Raw genomic sequence first — 17324 nt, forward strand, 5'->3', positions numbered from 1 at the left:
CCATTTCTGGCTAAACCTGTTATCAATCAAGGTGCCATAAAACTGCCAAAGGTTTACTGAGAGCAAGTAATGGGGAAGGGGGTTATCACAACTCCTGATGACAAACTCCAGCCTCTCCTGTGGAGCTGGGATGGGCTTGTAGAGCACAAGGGCAACACACTGTTCCACTGCACCATGCAACACAAAAAGGAGAATTACTCAGCAGCAGAAAACAGACAGAAAAAAAATATAAGCTTAATTCTCCATCCACAGCTACTTTCCATTAAGCAGAAAGCTAATACCAGGGTTTGCAGCATTTTTTAAATCCAACTGTCATTGACAAATATTGTTCTACAGGAAAAGCTGCTCTGTATTAGAGATTTTGAGTCATACTGCAATTTTTGGGTTTAGTTTGCTCCAAAAGCAGTATGTAGAAGCCAAACTGGTTCTCTCTGGCCAAAGGCCACATGCTGACCATACAGCCCCTGGGGCCACTATAAAAAACACAAGCACCTCTCTGACATCACTTCCAGTCTGAAATGGTGTTTGCCCTGAGGGACTGACATGGGAAGTTTCAATTTATCCTGCTGCAAAGCCCTGTGCTGTATCATTTAAAATAATAACAGGCAGAGTGCTCTGTCAGGCCATGCAGCACAGAGCAGTCAGCAAAGCCCTGGTGGTTAATGGTCCTCACACAGTGGCTCCGGGGGCTGGGCAGGAGCTGAGTGCCCCAGGGGCTGCAGGCTGTCAGCAGGCATTTGGCAGAAGACAACTGGATGCAAAATCCTGTTCTTGGAAGGGAAAGATGGACAGCAGACCATATGGAGGGAAGGATGAGCAGGAGTGGTGTTAAACAGTCCAGAGACTTTTGTTTTTCTGCGCTCTATTTGAGGGGCACACACTATAAGCTTTTTATTTAACTGAACAGAAAGAAATTGAGATATTCAATATATCTTCTAATCTAACATTTCACTATTCAGAGAGAAGCCCTGTTTCAAGCTTAGCTATTTTTTACTCTTAGTCCAGTGTAACAGATACACAATAATGTTCCTGAGGTGGTTTAACTAAATGTTGTCACACTGCTTCCCTTCTCACATCCATCAAAGGAAAACAGAGGACAAAAAAAAAAAAGACAGCATCCACAGCACAACACCAAAATACAAGAACCTTTTAAATACAAAGCATTAAAAACCACACTAAAAATACATCCTTACAAAAACATTCACTTCATGTTAAGGTATGTCAAACATTAATAGTGAATATCAGAAAACTAAGTTCCATTAACTAGTGAACTGTTGCATTTGATACATTTGAATAGGAAGCTGAGGTTTAAAGAAAAGAGAGCTGAAATAGAAGCCCTGAGAAGTTTTTGATGATGTTCAGCAGTATTCAAGACAATCTGATATTTGTGTGAGTCATGATGAGAGCTTGCTGAATTGCTTATATACAGACAAATCAAGTAGTCATTACGTGGGTAACCCTCCTACAGTGGAGGAAACAGTCTGCCACTTTTCTAAGACAGAAAAATACTGTCAGGCATTAGATCAGACTGGATGGGGCTCTGGAGCAACCTGGTATAGTGGAAGGTGTCCCTGCCCATGGCAGGGGGCTGGAACAAGATGAGCTTTAAGGTCCCTTCCAACCCAAACCATTCTGTGATTCTGGGACTGGGGCAGCAGAGCAGGAGAGGAGAGGACTGACTTCACCCCATCAGCTGTGTGAAGTATGGGACAGGTCAGAAACTTTCAATCTGGATGCAAATCTAGAAACAATAGTGCAGAACACCATATTAAATAGAGAGGAATTAGAGTAAAAAGGAATTTTTATTTCCCAGACAAGAATACTGCTGCAGTTTGAAATACACAACAAAACCCACTTCCCTAACAAGGAAGATTTAGGGCTTTTATCACAAAATACCATTCAAGGAGATGTTTGAAAAAAGGGAAATACATTTGATCCATTTTAACTTTTACCTTGAGCATTCGACTGACAACAGAACACAATGAACAATTCCCTTGAACTTGTGGCCCATGCTTATTCTTCTAAAAATATTCTGTCGTCATTTCCATGATTTTTTTTAAACAAAGGATAACAGTTAATATGAAAGACTACTCTGTCTGAAAAATGCCAAGTGTGGCTGACACATCTGAAACATCTATATTGTTGTCACCACTGCAAAAAATGAGCTGTCTGGCCAGTAAATATGCATTGTTCTTTAATCCTATTTGAGTAAGAAAACACAATGTTTGCAGAACAGAATGTGTTCTAATCTTATAGAAAAAAGGAAACATTACAGAAATACTAATTTTCTTCAAGTTAGGCATGCTGGATTGCACCTCAATGAATTCAGGACTTAACTGTGACCATAAACTGTGGCCAAAAAGAGCCTTGACAGACATTTGCTAATAGGCATTTTCTTTGCCCTCAGGATTTGCCGAGAAGCTTCTGTGAGTATTCTGAGAAAGGACACATGTACTTCTCCAGAAATAACAGAAATCACTGGGATGGTGGGGGTATAAGATAACTTCTTCAACTAAATCCCTCTACTGTAGGAGGTCTTGATAAGGGGAATTCAAAAGTTCTTTCAATCATTTCCATGATGACAGCATGCAAAGTGCTGAGACACAAACTTTCTCTGTCCCCTGACCTTCAAAGACATTAAAGGTGTTAAGAGTATTTTAAAAAAGAGGATGAAAAAAATTAAACCTTGTAATCCTGAAGTTTATTTGGAATACCATTCCACTAAAGGAGTCAACACCTTTAGTTGGCTTGATATATAATCCAGCAGGGTATTTTTTTAATTTGGGTTTGCCTATGGTTCTAGGTTCCCTAAAATGAACCTCAATAGAAGTGGCCTTCTATAAATTATTTATCATAACTTCTATGATTTGGAGTGGAGGTGAAAGCTTTTCCCTGAAAATTTTTATTCCTTTTGGGGTTTTTTGCATTTTTGGATTTTTTTTGGTTTTTTTTTTTTTTGCACAGCTGTTGGGTTTTTTTTTTTGCCTTTTTTTTAAGAGCGACAACAACTCCGCAAAAATAAATGCAAAACATTTATGTATTTGTGTATTTTCTTTGAGCAAACCAAAACAAAAGCAGAAAATAAACAATATTCAAGACTCTGAGTTGCAACCCCTTCCTTTGACAATGATCTGTGTGCTCCTGACTCCCTTCATCTGAATCATTTCCCAAGAGGCACATTAAAAAACTTCCCAGCAATGCTGGACTTTGGTGGCTGGTTGAAAGTTAAGATGAGCAAAGCCTATGGGCTCCACCTCAGGATGTTGCCAGATGATTGTGAGAAATGACCTTATGCAGCATTAATCATCCCAGAAGGAGGATGCTGCAAAGCCTGCCCAGATGGCTGTCTGGGACAGAAATGATGAGGACATGGGAATGGAAGTGCTGACGTGAAAAAAAATAAATAAATAAACATTTTGCTGAAGCCATAGACTTGGAAGCAACTTCTGAATCTCAGTGATGGCCTGTATAGTCTGGAAAAAAGGGGCAGGTTTTAGTGCTAAAGCTCTCTCAACCTGACAGCTCATGTTCCACAGCTCAGCACACGTCTTTCAGAGAGAGAAAGAAATGAAACAAGCACAGGAGAAGGGAAGGAGATGGGAGAGGAAGGAGCACACAACAAGCACCAGGGACCTGCAGATTCTGTGACCCCACAGATCCCAATTCTTCATGGTCCTGGGACAGAATCAGAGCCTTCAGTCAATGCATTTCAAGTGGAAGCAGCCCAAAGACCTTGCACAGACAGCAACTTGTTCTTCCTACATTTATTATAATGCATTAAACAGTTAGCAAGGAAGGAGTTATTTCTACATTAAATAAATAAATAAATAAAACAAAAAGTAAACCATTCTAGAAGACTAAAGTTCAACTCTTGCTCCACAGAAAAGGGAAACAAGAACAGAACTAGTAATAACAATAATCACCATGACACCGAAATGTTTGAGATCCTCTTTTTGTTCATAAACATATTCTGTCTATTCCCAGTTTGATACAGAATCTATTTCATAGGTTTATAAATAATCAACTACAGCCAAGAAAAGCACCTTATGCTATTTTTTGGACAAAAGTCTATAGCCACCATTTATTTTAGTGCCTATTAAAAATATCTATAATGTGCATTTCTACCACCTGGATTCAGTACTGTAAAATCAAAAAATATTTAATTAAGGAACAAGCTCACAATTCTAAATTAGTTTTTCTGGTCCTTTAGAAATAACTTCAACTGTAGAAAAAATACTCAGATAAATCCTGAGAAAGGAGACAAGGAATCAAATTGGTCAGGAAAACAAAGACAAAACAACTGAGGTTGAGATTAGTTTTGAATAACTTCCTAAACTCAACTCAGGAACCTTTTGAAGCCATTTGAAGACAAAGTCTGCAACTCACTGCATAATGAGAACAATGCAAAGGCTACTAAATTAAGGAATTCTCTTTCTGCAAAGAAAAGAATTCCTGCCTCTGCTCTCTCTCCACTGGAAATTGGAAGACCTGCCTTCCCCACCACCTCCTCCTTTCCCTATGGCATCCCTACTACACTGCACTACCTGCTCTGGTTACATTTAATTTTCTTTCTCCTATTTGAAGAAGGAAACTTTCCACATAAGAAAGGGGAAAAGCTAAAATTCTCTATAATACAAAATCTGCTGTGTTCCCAGTGCACTTTCTCCCACGCTTCCCCATACAAACATTAAATCAGACTCAAATGGCAGCTGCCTGTCACAGTCCGTGTCACTCTACACAAGGGAACTGAAGACAGCCTACTCTGCCAAACAGCCTTGTACTCTGACAGCCCAGGGCCCCAGATCCTTCTGACAGTAGGATGGGAAAGGGCGAGGCTGGTGAGCTCCGTGCCCTGCCACGTGCATTAAGGATGACTTTACTGTTCATTTATAGCACATGAGATCACGTAGCCTGGGCTGTGGTGTTTCCCATCCTGCTGGAAAATAGTCACCACCATCTGATTTGATTTCAGCAAACACGATTTTGTTTCTATCAATACATTTTTCAGAAAACCAGTATGAAAGCTACTCTGAGAGTTACATTTTTCAGAGCAGAACCTGTGCCTGCTCAAACCTGTGAGCTGAACCAAAGAGTGGGATTTCATGGAGAACACAGTGATGGCTGCTCTAAAGAAGAGTCACATACCTTTTGATTTTACATCATCTTTTTCATCATCTGTTTATGCCAAGAAGAGTACAAATTACAGCAAGACAATTCTTCAAGAGAAAAATCCTAATGACCCCCTGAACAAATTCAGGCTGCTCTGACATAGATGCAAAAGACTGATGCCAAAAGGGAGGCACATCCTCTGCTCAGGAGGCCAGCTCTGTCTCTCAGGTCTCTCCCACACCTCCTCAGCAACACAAAGGGTACAGGGATGACTAAGGTTAGCAATGACTTCTGTTGTTGATTTTAAGCAAACTTGAAAACACTTTCATTCTACTTGCACACAAACAGGCATTAGAGGTATGTCGCCTAGGCAACAAAACTATTCCCTGGAATTGGCCTGAAGTATTTAGAATGAGTGTTTCCTTCCTATGACACTGAATTTACAGAAAAACACTGGTTCCTCTGAGAATTACAGCATATAAATCTGAAGGTAGCAGCACAGAGGTCACAGTTTACTGGAGAAAAGCTCTTTGTTACATGAGTTAAAGATGGATTTCATATCGTCTGTGCAATCCCTAATGACCTTGCAAGAAAATCCACCTTTTCAACTCTTCCTCTGGTGCCTGATTTACTTTTGGACAGACAAAATTACTTCCATTTTTTTTTTTTTAATCATTGGGGGCTGCACAGCTTTTGGAATTCTGCTGCAAGTAAATACATCCCTCATGTTGCTGCATCTGAGGAGGAGACCAGATCCTTCCCATCTATTCGGCTCCAGGATAATCACTTCCAGGTTTCCAATTCACCAGTGAAACCAAGATGATCTGTGTGTGCTGTGAGGGTTTATCAGGGGCTTTTTTAACCATATCCCAACCAAGCTTTCTTACCTTCCCAAAGACAAGGTCTTCCATCCCATCACCAGGCAAGGGGAAGAGGTCAGGCTCACTCCCAGACTCTCTTTTAAGACCACCCTGTGATGAGGCACAGACGCTGCTCAGCCCATCCTCCAAGAAGTTTTCACATTCTGCCAGAGAAAAGCACAAAGAGTCACAACCTGAGGCTTTCTGCAGAATCCACACATCACACTCGCATTCTCCCAGTGAATTCCAGGATTTAAAACACACAGCTTTACAAATAAAGGTTTATACTTTTGTTCACCTCTCAAAACTGACTGTGAATTCTCAAATTATTTATTCCAGTTTAAAACTCATTTTTAAGTGCATCACTGAAGTACATGGTGCAAACTGAAATTCTGCATGAAACAGCTGTAAACACTTGTAGCTTGAGGTGCTGATAAATATGCTACATATGAGGTCTCCCATACAGTGCACGTGGAATGTTTCCTATCTATTGCAACAAATGCAAAATTAGATTAATATCCAATAAATATAAATATATAACTTGTCAATATTTGCTTTCTGTCTCAAATAATCAATTCCCTCTAAATGCCAAGGTGCTTTTAATGCGTATTTGGACCATTATTTAATCTCTTCTACACTACTTACTGAAAAAGCACTAGTGTGAATTCCATTACAAGCTTTACTTTTTCAAGATTCAAAAATTAAGTGATTCTTTTTTAAAAGTCTCAGCTTTCCTAACTCCTGACACTGAAATATAAGCATGTTGCATTTCTTTTTTTCTCAAATGCTTCCAGCTGTTTGCACTGGGTTAATCAGGAGTACAGAACTAGACCGTAGCCCCTGCAAAAGCCCTGTTTCCAAAACTTTGAATGATAAGTATTTGCCTAAGAAATGTCTGTACATATTTTATTTGTTCACCCTTCAGGTAAAAGTATAAATTATAATTTTGGCAAAAATTGAACACTCAAATTTCCCAGTTTAAAATATTTTCTAATTATTAGTTAGGGTTTTTTTTTTTGTTTGTTTGTTTGTTTTGTTTGTTTGTTTTTTGTTGTTCTTTTGTTTGTTTGTTTGTTTGTTTTTAAGAAAGGTGCTATTTTGCACCTCTAACTAAACACATCCAAAATGTGCTCAGCTGTCTGGAGAAGAGTCAGGGCAATAAAATATTAGTTCACTCTTAAATTATATCTATCTGCATTCTTGGTGATATCAAGCTTAAACATCACTGAAAGGATGACAGGTTTGGTATCTTAAGGTCACCCCTTTGCCTTCCCCATCCTTAATCTGTGCCTGAGAGCAGCTGTGGAACACCTTGGCCACCTCCCAGCTGATGGCAGTGACTCCACTTGTAGAGAAAAGAGCATTAATTGGATAGTGGTGGGGCTGACCCCATTTAGGGCAGGGGGAGATGAAGCCAGTTGGAAACCCCATTACCCCATAGAGGAATTTCCAGGCTGTGGAGAATTGGAAAAGCACTTATTGGATGCTGCAGCCGCTCCTGTTCCCCTTTCAGTAAACCTGGAAAATCTGAACTGCTTTTCCATCACCGAGGGGGAGAGAAGAAGGGGGGGAACGAAGGGAAAGAAGAGACGGAGCGGCTGTGGGGACGTGGGCCAGGTGCTGTTCATCCAGCTGGCAGCCAGCACAGCATGTCCACAGCCCAGACTGAAAAACAAAGGGGCTCCAGCCACGTTCCACTGGAAAATCAGTGGGGACAGCTCAGATGTGGATGGATACCCTGAGGATAAAGCAAGAGGCAGCACAGGCTCCTGGGGAGGAGCCTGCCAGGGGCAGAGGAGATGCAGAGCAGAGAGGAAAAAAGATGAGGAGCAGGGTGATGGGGACCCCTCCACACATTCATTTCATTTCTTCCCTCTCTTCCCTACACTCTCCTTCACTTTTGCTCAGAGGTGGGCATATTTTCTCCATTTTCTCCCTCCCCTTTTCTCATTCTACTGGGTTTGTTTTGAATTGCACAGACACTGCACAAAGCCAGGCTCTGTGTCTCACACCCCTGGCAACACTTCTGTGCAAAATACAAAGGCAAAAAATAAAAAAACCAGAGAAAAAAGCTCGAGGAAGAACATTTCCAAGCAATACCTTCTGTGCATTTTCCAAACTTTTGTGTCCTCCAAACCAGGGCTGAGCCCTTCAATTCCATGCTGATAACTATGTATCTGCTACACTTCTCTGCACATCTAATTTCAAAAGCATTGGCAGAAAATGAGAAGCTCCAGTTTCTGGAGTTACCTTCTAAGATCTGAGGTCTCTGTCCTTGCAGGTAATTTCAGCAGATGAAAAAGGCCTAATTCCTTATCAAGTACTGTGTTTTTAAGTTAGCTACATAGACAGCTTGTGGTTTTATTGCTGTTAAGTGTTGCCAGATTTTTCTTGCCCTCTCTACACTGCCCAGCATCACAGAGCAGCAGGAAGATGCCTGTGCAGTAACAATATTATTTCTAGGAAGGCCAGAACTTGCATAACCTGAGATCTTGCTGCTGCTTCAGTCCATCTGGAGAGCACATTTACTTAAAAAACTATCTCTTTATGCATGTGTTACAGACATGTATTACTATAATTATTAATATAAATTTGTATATACAGCTATCTAATTACATAGTTAATATTGTGTTTCTATAGTGTAATATTGCATTAGATAATGAATAGGTGTGCAGCTGATAGTGATCCATAGGAATATGTGATAATCTATTTCACAAGTCAAATGAGCCCATGTAGTTTAGCAGACAAATGGTTTGCAGTAACTATTGCCTGAAGCATAAAAATACTATACCAAGAGGCAAAGGATTTACAGATACAATTAGTAAAGAAGAGACACAGCATTATCACAGGTTCTCTTGTATAAATACTGTTGAAAAAGCAATTGCTGTTAATGACTTTTCTAAAAAGGGCAGTATTTTTGTTTGTTGTCTGTTTGTAATAAAAAAGCACTTACTGAACTTTGAGTGAGCTAGAACTTCTGTTTAGGATAAACCCCTCATGTCACTAACCCACAGTATCCTTTCTTAGCCTACAGTCTGAAAGACTGAATTTAAATTTCACACTGACACTCAGTCATTTTCTTTCAAGTCTCAGATAAATTGAAGGAGATTTGGGTGAGACCACTGCTCCTAAGGACAGCAGGGCAAGAAGCCTCATCTCCATGAGCAGCCTAAGCAAAGTCCCTGTTCAGGGGCCTGATAAATTACTCTATTTGTTTCAAATATGCATAATCCAATGAAAGGAAATGCTTTTTTTTTAATCTTGGACACCAACCCTTCTTTGAAGCTTGCCCAGACCAGATTTTCTGTCCCAGTGGAAGAGCCAGAAAGCACCAGCCAGCACGCAGGGCTGGGATGGGAGCTTGGCACAGCTGGTGGGCAGGGTGTGGGAACCATGGCTCTGAACAGCCTTCCTGCTTCCTGAGCTTGGAATCATGGCAACTTTCAGAGGGGGAGAAAAAAAAAAAAATGTCAAGCCACTCATTTGGGTTTAAATATGGATTTAGGAATTCAATTTCTGATTTTTTTCTTTTATGGTATTATCCCTTTAGCTAGAAACCATGTCTGGGTGCTCCTCTCAGTATCTTTCAAATTTATTTAGAAAAAAAAAAGTGGGGGGGAAATCAAGATACTGAAGCACTTGAAATGCAGAGTTATTTGAGATGGTGACACACTACACAGCTCCCTGCTAGCCAAGTGCTGCAGCCATGTGCTAACAATGACTCAGAGCACAGTCATTACACAGTTTCTTTAATTTATGTGTTTTCCCCATCCAGGCCAGGATGTCAGCAGCAGGGAGAAAGGAGGGATAGCAAAGGTGAGGAGGAGGGCTGGTGTGGAGCTGCCCTCAGCACAGGGCTCACCTGGAGAGTCCCGCGTGCGCTTGCGCTCCAGCCCGGAGGGGTCGGGACATGGCTCCAGCGGACACCAGCTCCCACGGTTGATCTGGAAAACACATCACAGCACATCAGAGACAGGCCACTCTCACCAGCACCCCTGTTAAGTCTCTTCTCCAATAACCCTCTGCATCAACCAGCAGATACAGAGTTATGGCTTAATTTTTTCCCAATAATAAAAATGTCAAAAGTAACATACGATTTTATTCTTTTCTGCATCACTAAACAAACCATTAAAATATGCCAAAACCCTTTATTTCTCCATGGAAAGTTTGATTTGAAGGTGGCTCCTGCTCAAGGAAGGAGATCAGAGGGAGGATGAGTCAGTGTTTAAGCTACTAGCAGAGGACTGGATAACTTTGGCTTCAAGTCCCACCTCCACTTGTAGCAGGACGGCAGGAAAATACTTCTGCTTTATGCCTCAGTTCACTACCTACAGAATAGAAATTCCTTACCACCCATACTGCTGTACAGATAATTAGCTCAGAGATAGCAAAGCGCTCTGGTGATGTGGAACTGGGGGCTTGGGAAGTGCCCAGGTCATGGTGAGAACCAGAAGCACTTTGGGCTTGCATTAACTGAAATGACGATGATAGAAACGCCCATTTTAACACTAAGACACATCACATGCTTTATTTCAACATCAGCCCTTATCACTCACCCCGTCCTTCACCCTCTCCATGACTCCCAGTCTTTCAGCAGGGATGACTGATCTGTTCTCAGCCTCCTCCTCCCTCTGCTGTGCTTTCATCTTCCTCACTCGGGTTGTGTTGTCCAACATTTTGACTCAGAAGTCTGCTGGACTATCCAGAATCCTTGGCTCATCCAACATTCACTTCCCATCACTTTTGTCTGCAGCTGGCAGACTCTGAAGTCCCTTTACTCTCTCTATCATTTCTTTGAGCCAAATGCCTTGACTTACTGTCAAATGCATGCAAATCTCACCTGTCCCACACCACAAAACCCAGAAGCTACTTCCCCTCCTGACCTATCTCAACACACAGGATCTCACATGTTAAGTTGTAGCTAAAAGAAAGCTACTGAAGTGGATGACTTAACCTGATTTTTTATGTCAAGCATTTCTCCTACCCTCTCTCTGGCTTTCCTTTTATCTCCTGAAATAATTTCCTTTCCTCCCTTTCAAACAGCAAATTTTTACTATTTACTTTTAGCCGCTGACCAATGTCCAAATCTCCTCCATGATCCTGCTCTATTTTGTAGCCCCTTGCTGCATTTCTATCCCCTCAATGTTCTCCTTTCTCCTATGTTATGAAATGCACTGGGTTTGCCTTCTTATTATTTATTTTTTTTAAATAAATTAAAACCAAGCCTCTCCTACCCTTGACCTGACGTGCTGCTTTGACTAATGACCCACGTCCTTGTTTCCTCTCTCTCTGAGATCATGGAATGTGTTACTGCAGTCCTTGGCTGGCTCCTCCTTGCTCTGGCTGTGTCCCCTGCCCGTCACCCGAGGGGCTCCTGCCAGCACCTCCTGCTCTCCCCACCACACAGGCAACCCTGCACTCCCCCAGACCTGGCAGCTACTTGCTGCAGCACATTTTTTCTTCCTCAGGTTTTGTCTTCCTCCATCCTTGCACGATGACAAAATGGGGTTGGGAGGGCCTTTGACAGGTCAGCTAGTCCCTGCCTGCTGCGCCAAGTTAGGCTCAGTTATCATCTGACAGGTCCTAATCCAACGTGCCCCTAAAATCCTCCAGTGGAGAGGATGCCATGACCTTCCCCAGCCAGCAGCTCTTGCTGACAGAGACAGGGAAGGAGGGGAGTTCTGAGAGGGTAAAAATGAGCAGGAGTCTCCCAGGAGAGGTGAAGGAGATGCTGATCTCTACTGGAGTCAGGTCTCGGGGTGACCTCAGGGCACGTCCCACCTGGATGTCCCTCCCACCTCCATGGAATTTTGCAGGCTATTTTCCTTAGGGATGATGTACACTTTGTAGCTCTTATCCCCTGACTGTATTCTACAGATATTCACCCAAGACCCCATCATACCCCTTTATGTACACACATCTAAGATCCCAGTTTTCCCTGCACCTGTGTATCCATTTTCTTCCTTTTACATATGATACATCTATATTAAATGAGAGGCAGCAAGTAAAAGAGAAGCAGTCCTCAATCTGAAAAAGTATTTGTAAACAAAACTTCAAAACAATATGTATTTTGCTTTCCAAAGTAACACAAGGATGTTGCATTTTAACTGTTGTATGGACAGGGGGTCATGTTCCGATTCTTTCAGAAGGCACTCCCTGTTCTCAACCAGGCTGTGTGGTATCTAAACTTAACTGCAGAATTTATTTTTTTTGTCTTAAAAGAGCTGCAAAGTCAATAAATACCACTTTATGACTGTAAAGTCAATAAATATCATGATATTATTCTTTTCTCTCCAGACAAAGCAGAATAAATTTGCACCACACTTTCCTGTATTTTATTAAAGGCAAATCTAAAGGTTGAGGCTGAATATGCATAGAAGGACAAATGCAAATGTGCTCAAGTGCACACAAATTAAAGAATGACCCATTTCAGATACAAAATCAAATTCTGTCTCTTTCTGACTGAGTTGTACCTCCCTTCTTCCTCCTTAAGAAGAGTCTGACCCTTCTTAATTTTAAACAAATCACCATCAAATTCAAAGGAACTGCTCCTGATTTATACTGTTATCCACTACTGGAAATCAATAATTAAACATCCCATTCAATAATTAGCAGTAAGAAAGCAAAATAGGAAGAGGTTCAAGCTGTCTGTTGAATAAGCCATATTAGGCTGAATTAACATTATATATTTTCCTTTAATAGAACCAATTGAGTCATTCACTGAAAATGCATTATAGACATTGGCATTTTTTCAAAAAAGATTTGAGCATTTTTCCAATTTCCCAGCCAGTTCTCTCCTCAGCCCTGTGGCTTTGCCAAGTATTGAAAATGTCTGCTTTTCTCTTTTAAAAAAAAAGTTAATGAGAGAGTAACACTGAGGTTTAAGGTGCTGCTTCAGATATACTTGACTATGTACAAAATACAACATTAGAAATTAAATATTTATCTCAGTAGCCCTAATTCAGGAAAAGTAATAATCACCATCAAAACAAAAACAAAGGAAACCACTACTATATACAAGTATTCCCTAGGCCAAAATGAGCCCAGACAGGCTTTGAGTGAGGTTTACTGCGTGCTCTGAGGGAACTGGGTGGTCCACAGATACTCAGAACACAAACCCCACTACCCACAGCCCAACACTGAGTACTGGGATCCCTCCTCAGCACCTGAATTATGCTTGTATTTACTCAGGACTAGTGGGTACACACAGTAAGAGCTGGAGAGGAAAATGTCTTCATAAAAGCACCTGAACATCAGGAGTTGGAGAATGTACCAGTATGGAGAAATGTGAAATGAAGTTGTGTTGGGATTTTGCAGACACATCTGCATTGCATGTGAGAAAATTCCCCCCTTTTCCCCCTCAGTTTCTGGTTTTGCTGAGAGAAGCCCAATGACAGGACCACAGGCTGGTGGCCACAGAAGATGATAAAAGTCCCATACTTTCTTGCTTGCCCACATTGAGTCCAGGCATCCCAAATCTTTGCAGCGGGAGCAGAGGGTGCAGTGCTGTTCCAGTGGCAGAGTGAATATGAAACAGCCTCTGGGAACAGAGTTTCAATACACAGCTTTTGAAGAAATGCCAGGAGAGAACCAGCTATTTTTCCATACAGAAGCCTGAATGTGTTTATCTGCAGCTCAGACACAAAATGAATCATGGAAGCACGTCCCCAGGCACCAAAGACTGAATCCTGCAGGATTTTCTGTCTGCCTGTGAAACACCAGCAGGCGAAATGTTCAGAGGCCTTTAGGACATCAGCTGGAGCTGTGAGCAGCAGATGGTTCCAGTGCTCTTCTGGGCACAGACAGGTATTTCCTGACTCTTGGGGACATCTTCCTGCAGACTCTGAACTTGAAACCTTATGGGACTTAAAGCATAAAAAAGTGCTGGACAAGGTGACACCTCACCTGGGCTGAGGTGTCCTTTGTCCCACAGGAACTGTGAGTGACCCCAGACTCCACTCCAGGCTCTTCCTTCCTCTCCCCTTGGTCTTGGACAAGGAATTATCTAATCCACTCTGGTGTGGTGCCTGCCCATAAATCCAGGCTCAGGACTTCCTTCTCAAAGACACTCCAAAAATATCTAGGGCAGAGCCTTGTGGGGCAGGCTCACCAGGTATAGGCTTGGGGGCAGGGACTACCTGGCTCCTATGTACCTCTCCTACACCTCCAGCATGGAAAAGTTCTTTTTCTCTCCCTCTGGTTTTATTTTAACTCTTCTTGCCTTCCATTTCACAATAAAGAGAACACACTGACCTTTCAGGAAATCTTTTGCTATTGCAAAAGTTTGCACTTGTCAACCTCACTGGTCGTGATATAAATCAACATTTCCAGAGCACAAAGAACCAGATGACTTTAACTTTAATTTCCTAGTAGATCCCTGGACATTCATCTTCCCTCCATATTATTTTAACTTTGTCCTGAATGTGCAAGTTTCCATTATTCTCCTTTTATTTTCCCCAGCTTCCAGACTATGATCTACCTTGCAGCTAAAACCAGATACGACTGCACATAGGAAAATATTTAGGAGAGTAATTGTAGCTTGCTTAGCGTATCATTAAGTACTTATGCACCACACTGAGTAATATCAATTTTAAATATCCATTATAGAATAAAAAGAAAAATAGAAAAAAGCAATACTCTAAATTCAATTATAATTAATTTCTTTCATAAGCAGAAATTATACAATGATTTTTTTTTTAAGTTCTATGCATATTTTAATTATTTTCTAGGAATTTCCTGTTCCTGAAAATTTCCTAGAGGATAAAGAAATTTGTACACATAACTGGAATTCAATGTTTATGCTGATGAACTTTTAACTTTACAATTCCATTTACAATTAAATTATCCAGTTGCTTGCAATTCCTGCACTAGAAACTAAAGGAACAGTTGATTTATCCCCTTCACAAAAACTACCTTTCAAGATCCTCCAAAACAGTTTGGAAAGGAGCATGAAGGATGGGGCATCTGGGAAAGCAATTTCCACTGTTTTCCTTCAACATCTGCTGCTGCAGAAAGACTCCATACACAAAAAAAAAAATCACATCAAGAGCAACAATCACTGCTTTGGCAATCATCTTGCCAGGCAATATTAAGAGCAGACAAATCAATTTGCTGGCAAGTTGCACATTTATTTTTATTTTAAATTATTTTGGCAATCTCCCTGTGTATTCTCCTAACTTTGGGGGATGATATTAACAGGTGGATGCAGAACACAAAGACATTCTCAAATGTATGCCAAAAGGGACAACACTTGCATCTCTGCAATTATTTCTATGAAGATTTTTTTTCTTCTAGCACTGTGAATATGCTACACTGAGTCTCTTTACAGAGCTGGTGACACTGTATCAAGACATTTCTTCAAGGAGATCTAAACTGACCTTTCTCATAGTAACAAAGCAGCAGTGCTATAGAAAGATACATTAAAGGATTTCACCAAAAAAGGCTTCTACAAGCACAGGACATGTTACATGACTGAATAAATTAGCTCTTTATGGTGCAAAAGCAACACTAAATTCCTAGAGTGCATTCATCCCCCGGCAATGTCCCAGCAGGGAAAAGGAATGTATGCCCCAAGTAAGTTTTCCAGCCCTTGGCACTGCAATGTCCTCCACCATCAACTAAAAGTCAACAGACTTTAATTAAGGTTCAAAAATAACAGCATTTTCTTTCCCAAAAAAAACCCCATCTCTTAGCTAATATGGGAGCAAAACTCCCACAAACACGTGTGTGTCTAATGTGAAAACACAATCATTGCATTTAAGCTGCCCTCCCAGTTGTAGTTCTATATGAGACACAAACAGAAAAGCTCAAAAATTCTCTACATCATTCCAAAGACACTTCTCTCCTTCTGTCCCTCAGTGACCAGAACAGCATGGACAGATGCTGGATTAAATATTAGTCAATTTAGGCCCACAAAGTTTGATGAACATCACATCAGCTGGGCATATCCTTCTCCTAGAACAACTCCAAAGAAGGAAAGAAAAAAAAACTCTAACCTAAAATGTAAGGAAGCCTACTTCCAGTTAATTCAGGGACTTCTCCACAGACCACTTTTAGCATAGGATGCTGTAAATGGTACTTCACCCTAGGTAGGCAGGGATCAATCTGAGGCTCTTCTCTGGTGCTGGAGTAAAGCTACCAGAGCAGCCAGGAAGCAGAACACTAATAATTAGTGCTGTCCTTTAATTTCAAAATACCTCGATTAATTATTAATGCTGTTTTTAATTCCATGAACAATGTTCTGATCTTCAGCTAGAAGCTGAATAGGATCGTCTCATCTGAAAAGGGAAAAAATCAAACCTCATTGCCCCATTTACTCCTGATGCCTACCCTTAACAGCTTCAGCATTCACATACAGAAGTGAAATGCAGATACAGGCAAAAACTGTTAAAAGGCATTCCAGCTGTGATTACTCAGTCTCCCATTCCCAAAGCAAGCCCAGTTCTTTGTAACTCTGCAAAGCACTGCCTGTTCATCCCCACTGAACGCCTGTCTGACTTCACATGTATGTGCCAGGTACCAGCCAGTGTGGTTTTTGTATCCTGTCCGTGTAGTTTTATTTGTGGTAGCAGGCACAACATAAAAATGAGACAGGGCTGCCAAGGCACACATGGGCACACTGAGACTTCCCATTTTGGGCTTGCAGTAACACAGCACAGACTGCTTTACCCTGCACGTAGCTGCTCAGAGCTCAGCAAAGTGTTCAGACAAGCAGATGTCCCACACACCCCACAACTTCTCCCTCATCTGCTACAATGCAAACCCAGCAGGAACAATGACAGCAAATTTTTATGTAGTTTCTGCATCATCCAGGCTTCCCTGCATTCACTAAGTGCAGGATCCAAGTTCATCGAGTTTGCATTGCTGCAGCAGCCAGGACACAGAATCATGGAATCATAGAATGGTTTAGGGTGGAAAGCACTTGAGGATAATGCAAATCCAACACCTTTCCCATAGACAGGGACACCTTCCCTGGTTGCTCAATAATCACCATCCAACCTGATCTTGAACCCCTCCAGGGATGGGGCATCCCACAGCCTCCCTGGACAAGCTCTGCCAGGGTCTCACGCCTCTCACATTAAGGAATTTCTTCCTAAGATGAAGTCCTGTCTCCAACAGGGACTGGGACACTGCTGGTAACCTGCTGCCTCTTGCTTTTTCATATGTGGAGAGGAGGAAGAAATTATGCTAAAGCCAAAAATAATTGTGTGCATCAACCCTCAAAATTGCTGAGGTTCATTTTTTTCATAACTTCACAAGCCACTGTTTCAGGCTCAGTCTAAACATGGAAAACTTGAGTCTCAAGACAGTGGCCTTTCAGACAACAAAATTATGGGTAGGAACCAAAAGTTCTTT

At 41.4% G+C, this 17324-nt stretch overlaps 1 protein-coding gene across 12 annotated transcripts in view; it reads right to left on the reverse strand.

The window, feature by feature from the left end:
• The window catches only part of AKAP13 (A-kinase anchoring protein 13), a 202008-nt gene that overhangs the window by 46049 nt on the left and 138635 nt on the right, over window positions 1–17324 (reverse strand). For all 12 annotated transcript variants that reach the window (XM_085588360.1, XM_085588368.1, XM_085588364.1 and 9 more), the window contains 2 exons: window positions 9832–9913; window positions 5997–6133 (listed from right to left, as the gene is read on the reverse strand). In XM_085588360.1, coding sequence (XP_085444486.1) covers window positions 5997–6133; window positions 9832–9913 — 219 coding nt within the window. The remainder of the gene's footprint in view (window positions 1–5996; window positions 6134–9831; window positions 9914–17324) is intronic.

Source organism: Lonchura striata, chromosome 10 (genome assembly GCF_050655825.1).
Source record: "Lonchura striata isolate lonStrDom1 chromosome 10, ASM5065582v1, whole genome shotgun sequence".
Classification (NCBI taxonomy): domain Eukaryota; kingdom Metazoa; phylum Chordata; class Aves; order Passeriformes; family Estrildidae; genus Lonchura; species Lonchura striata.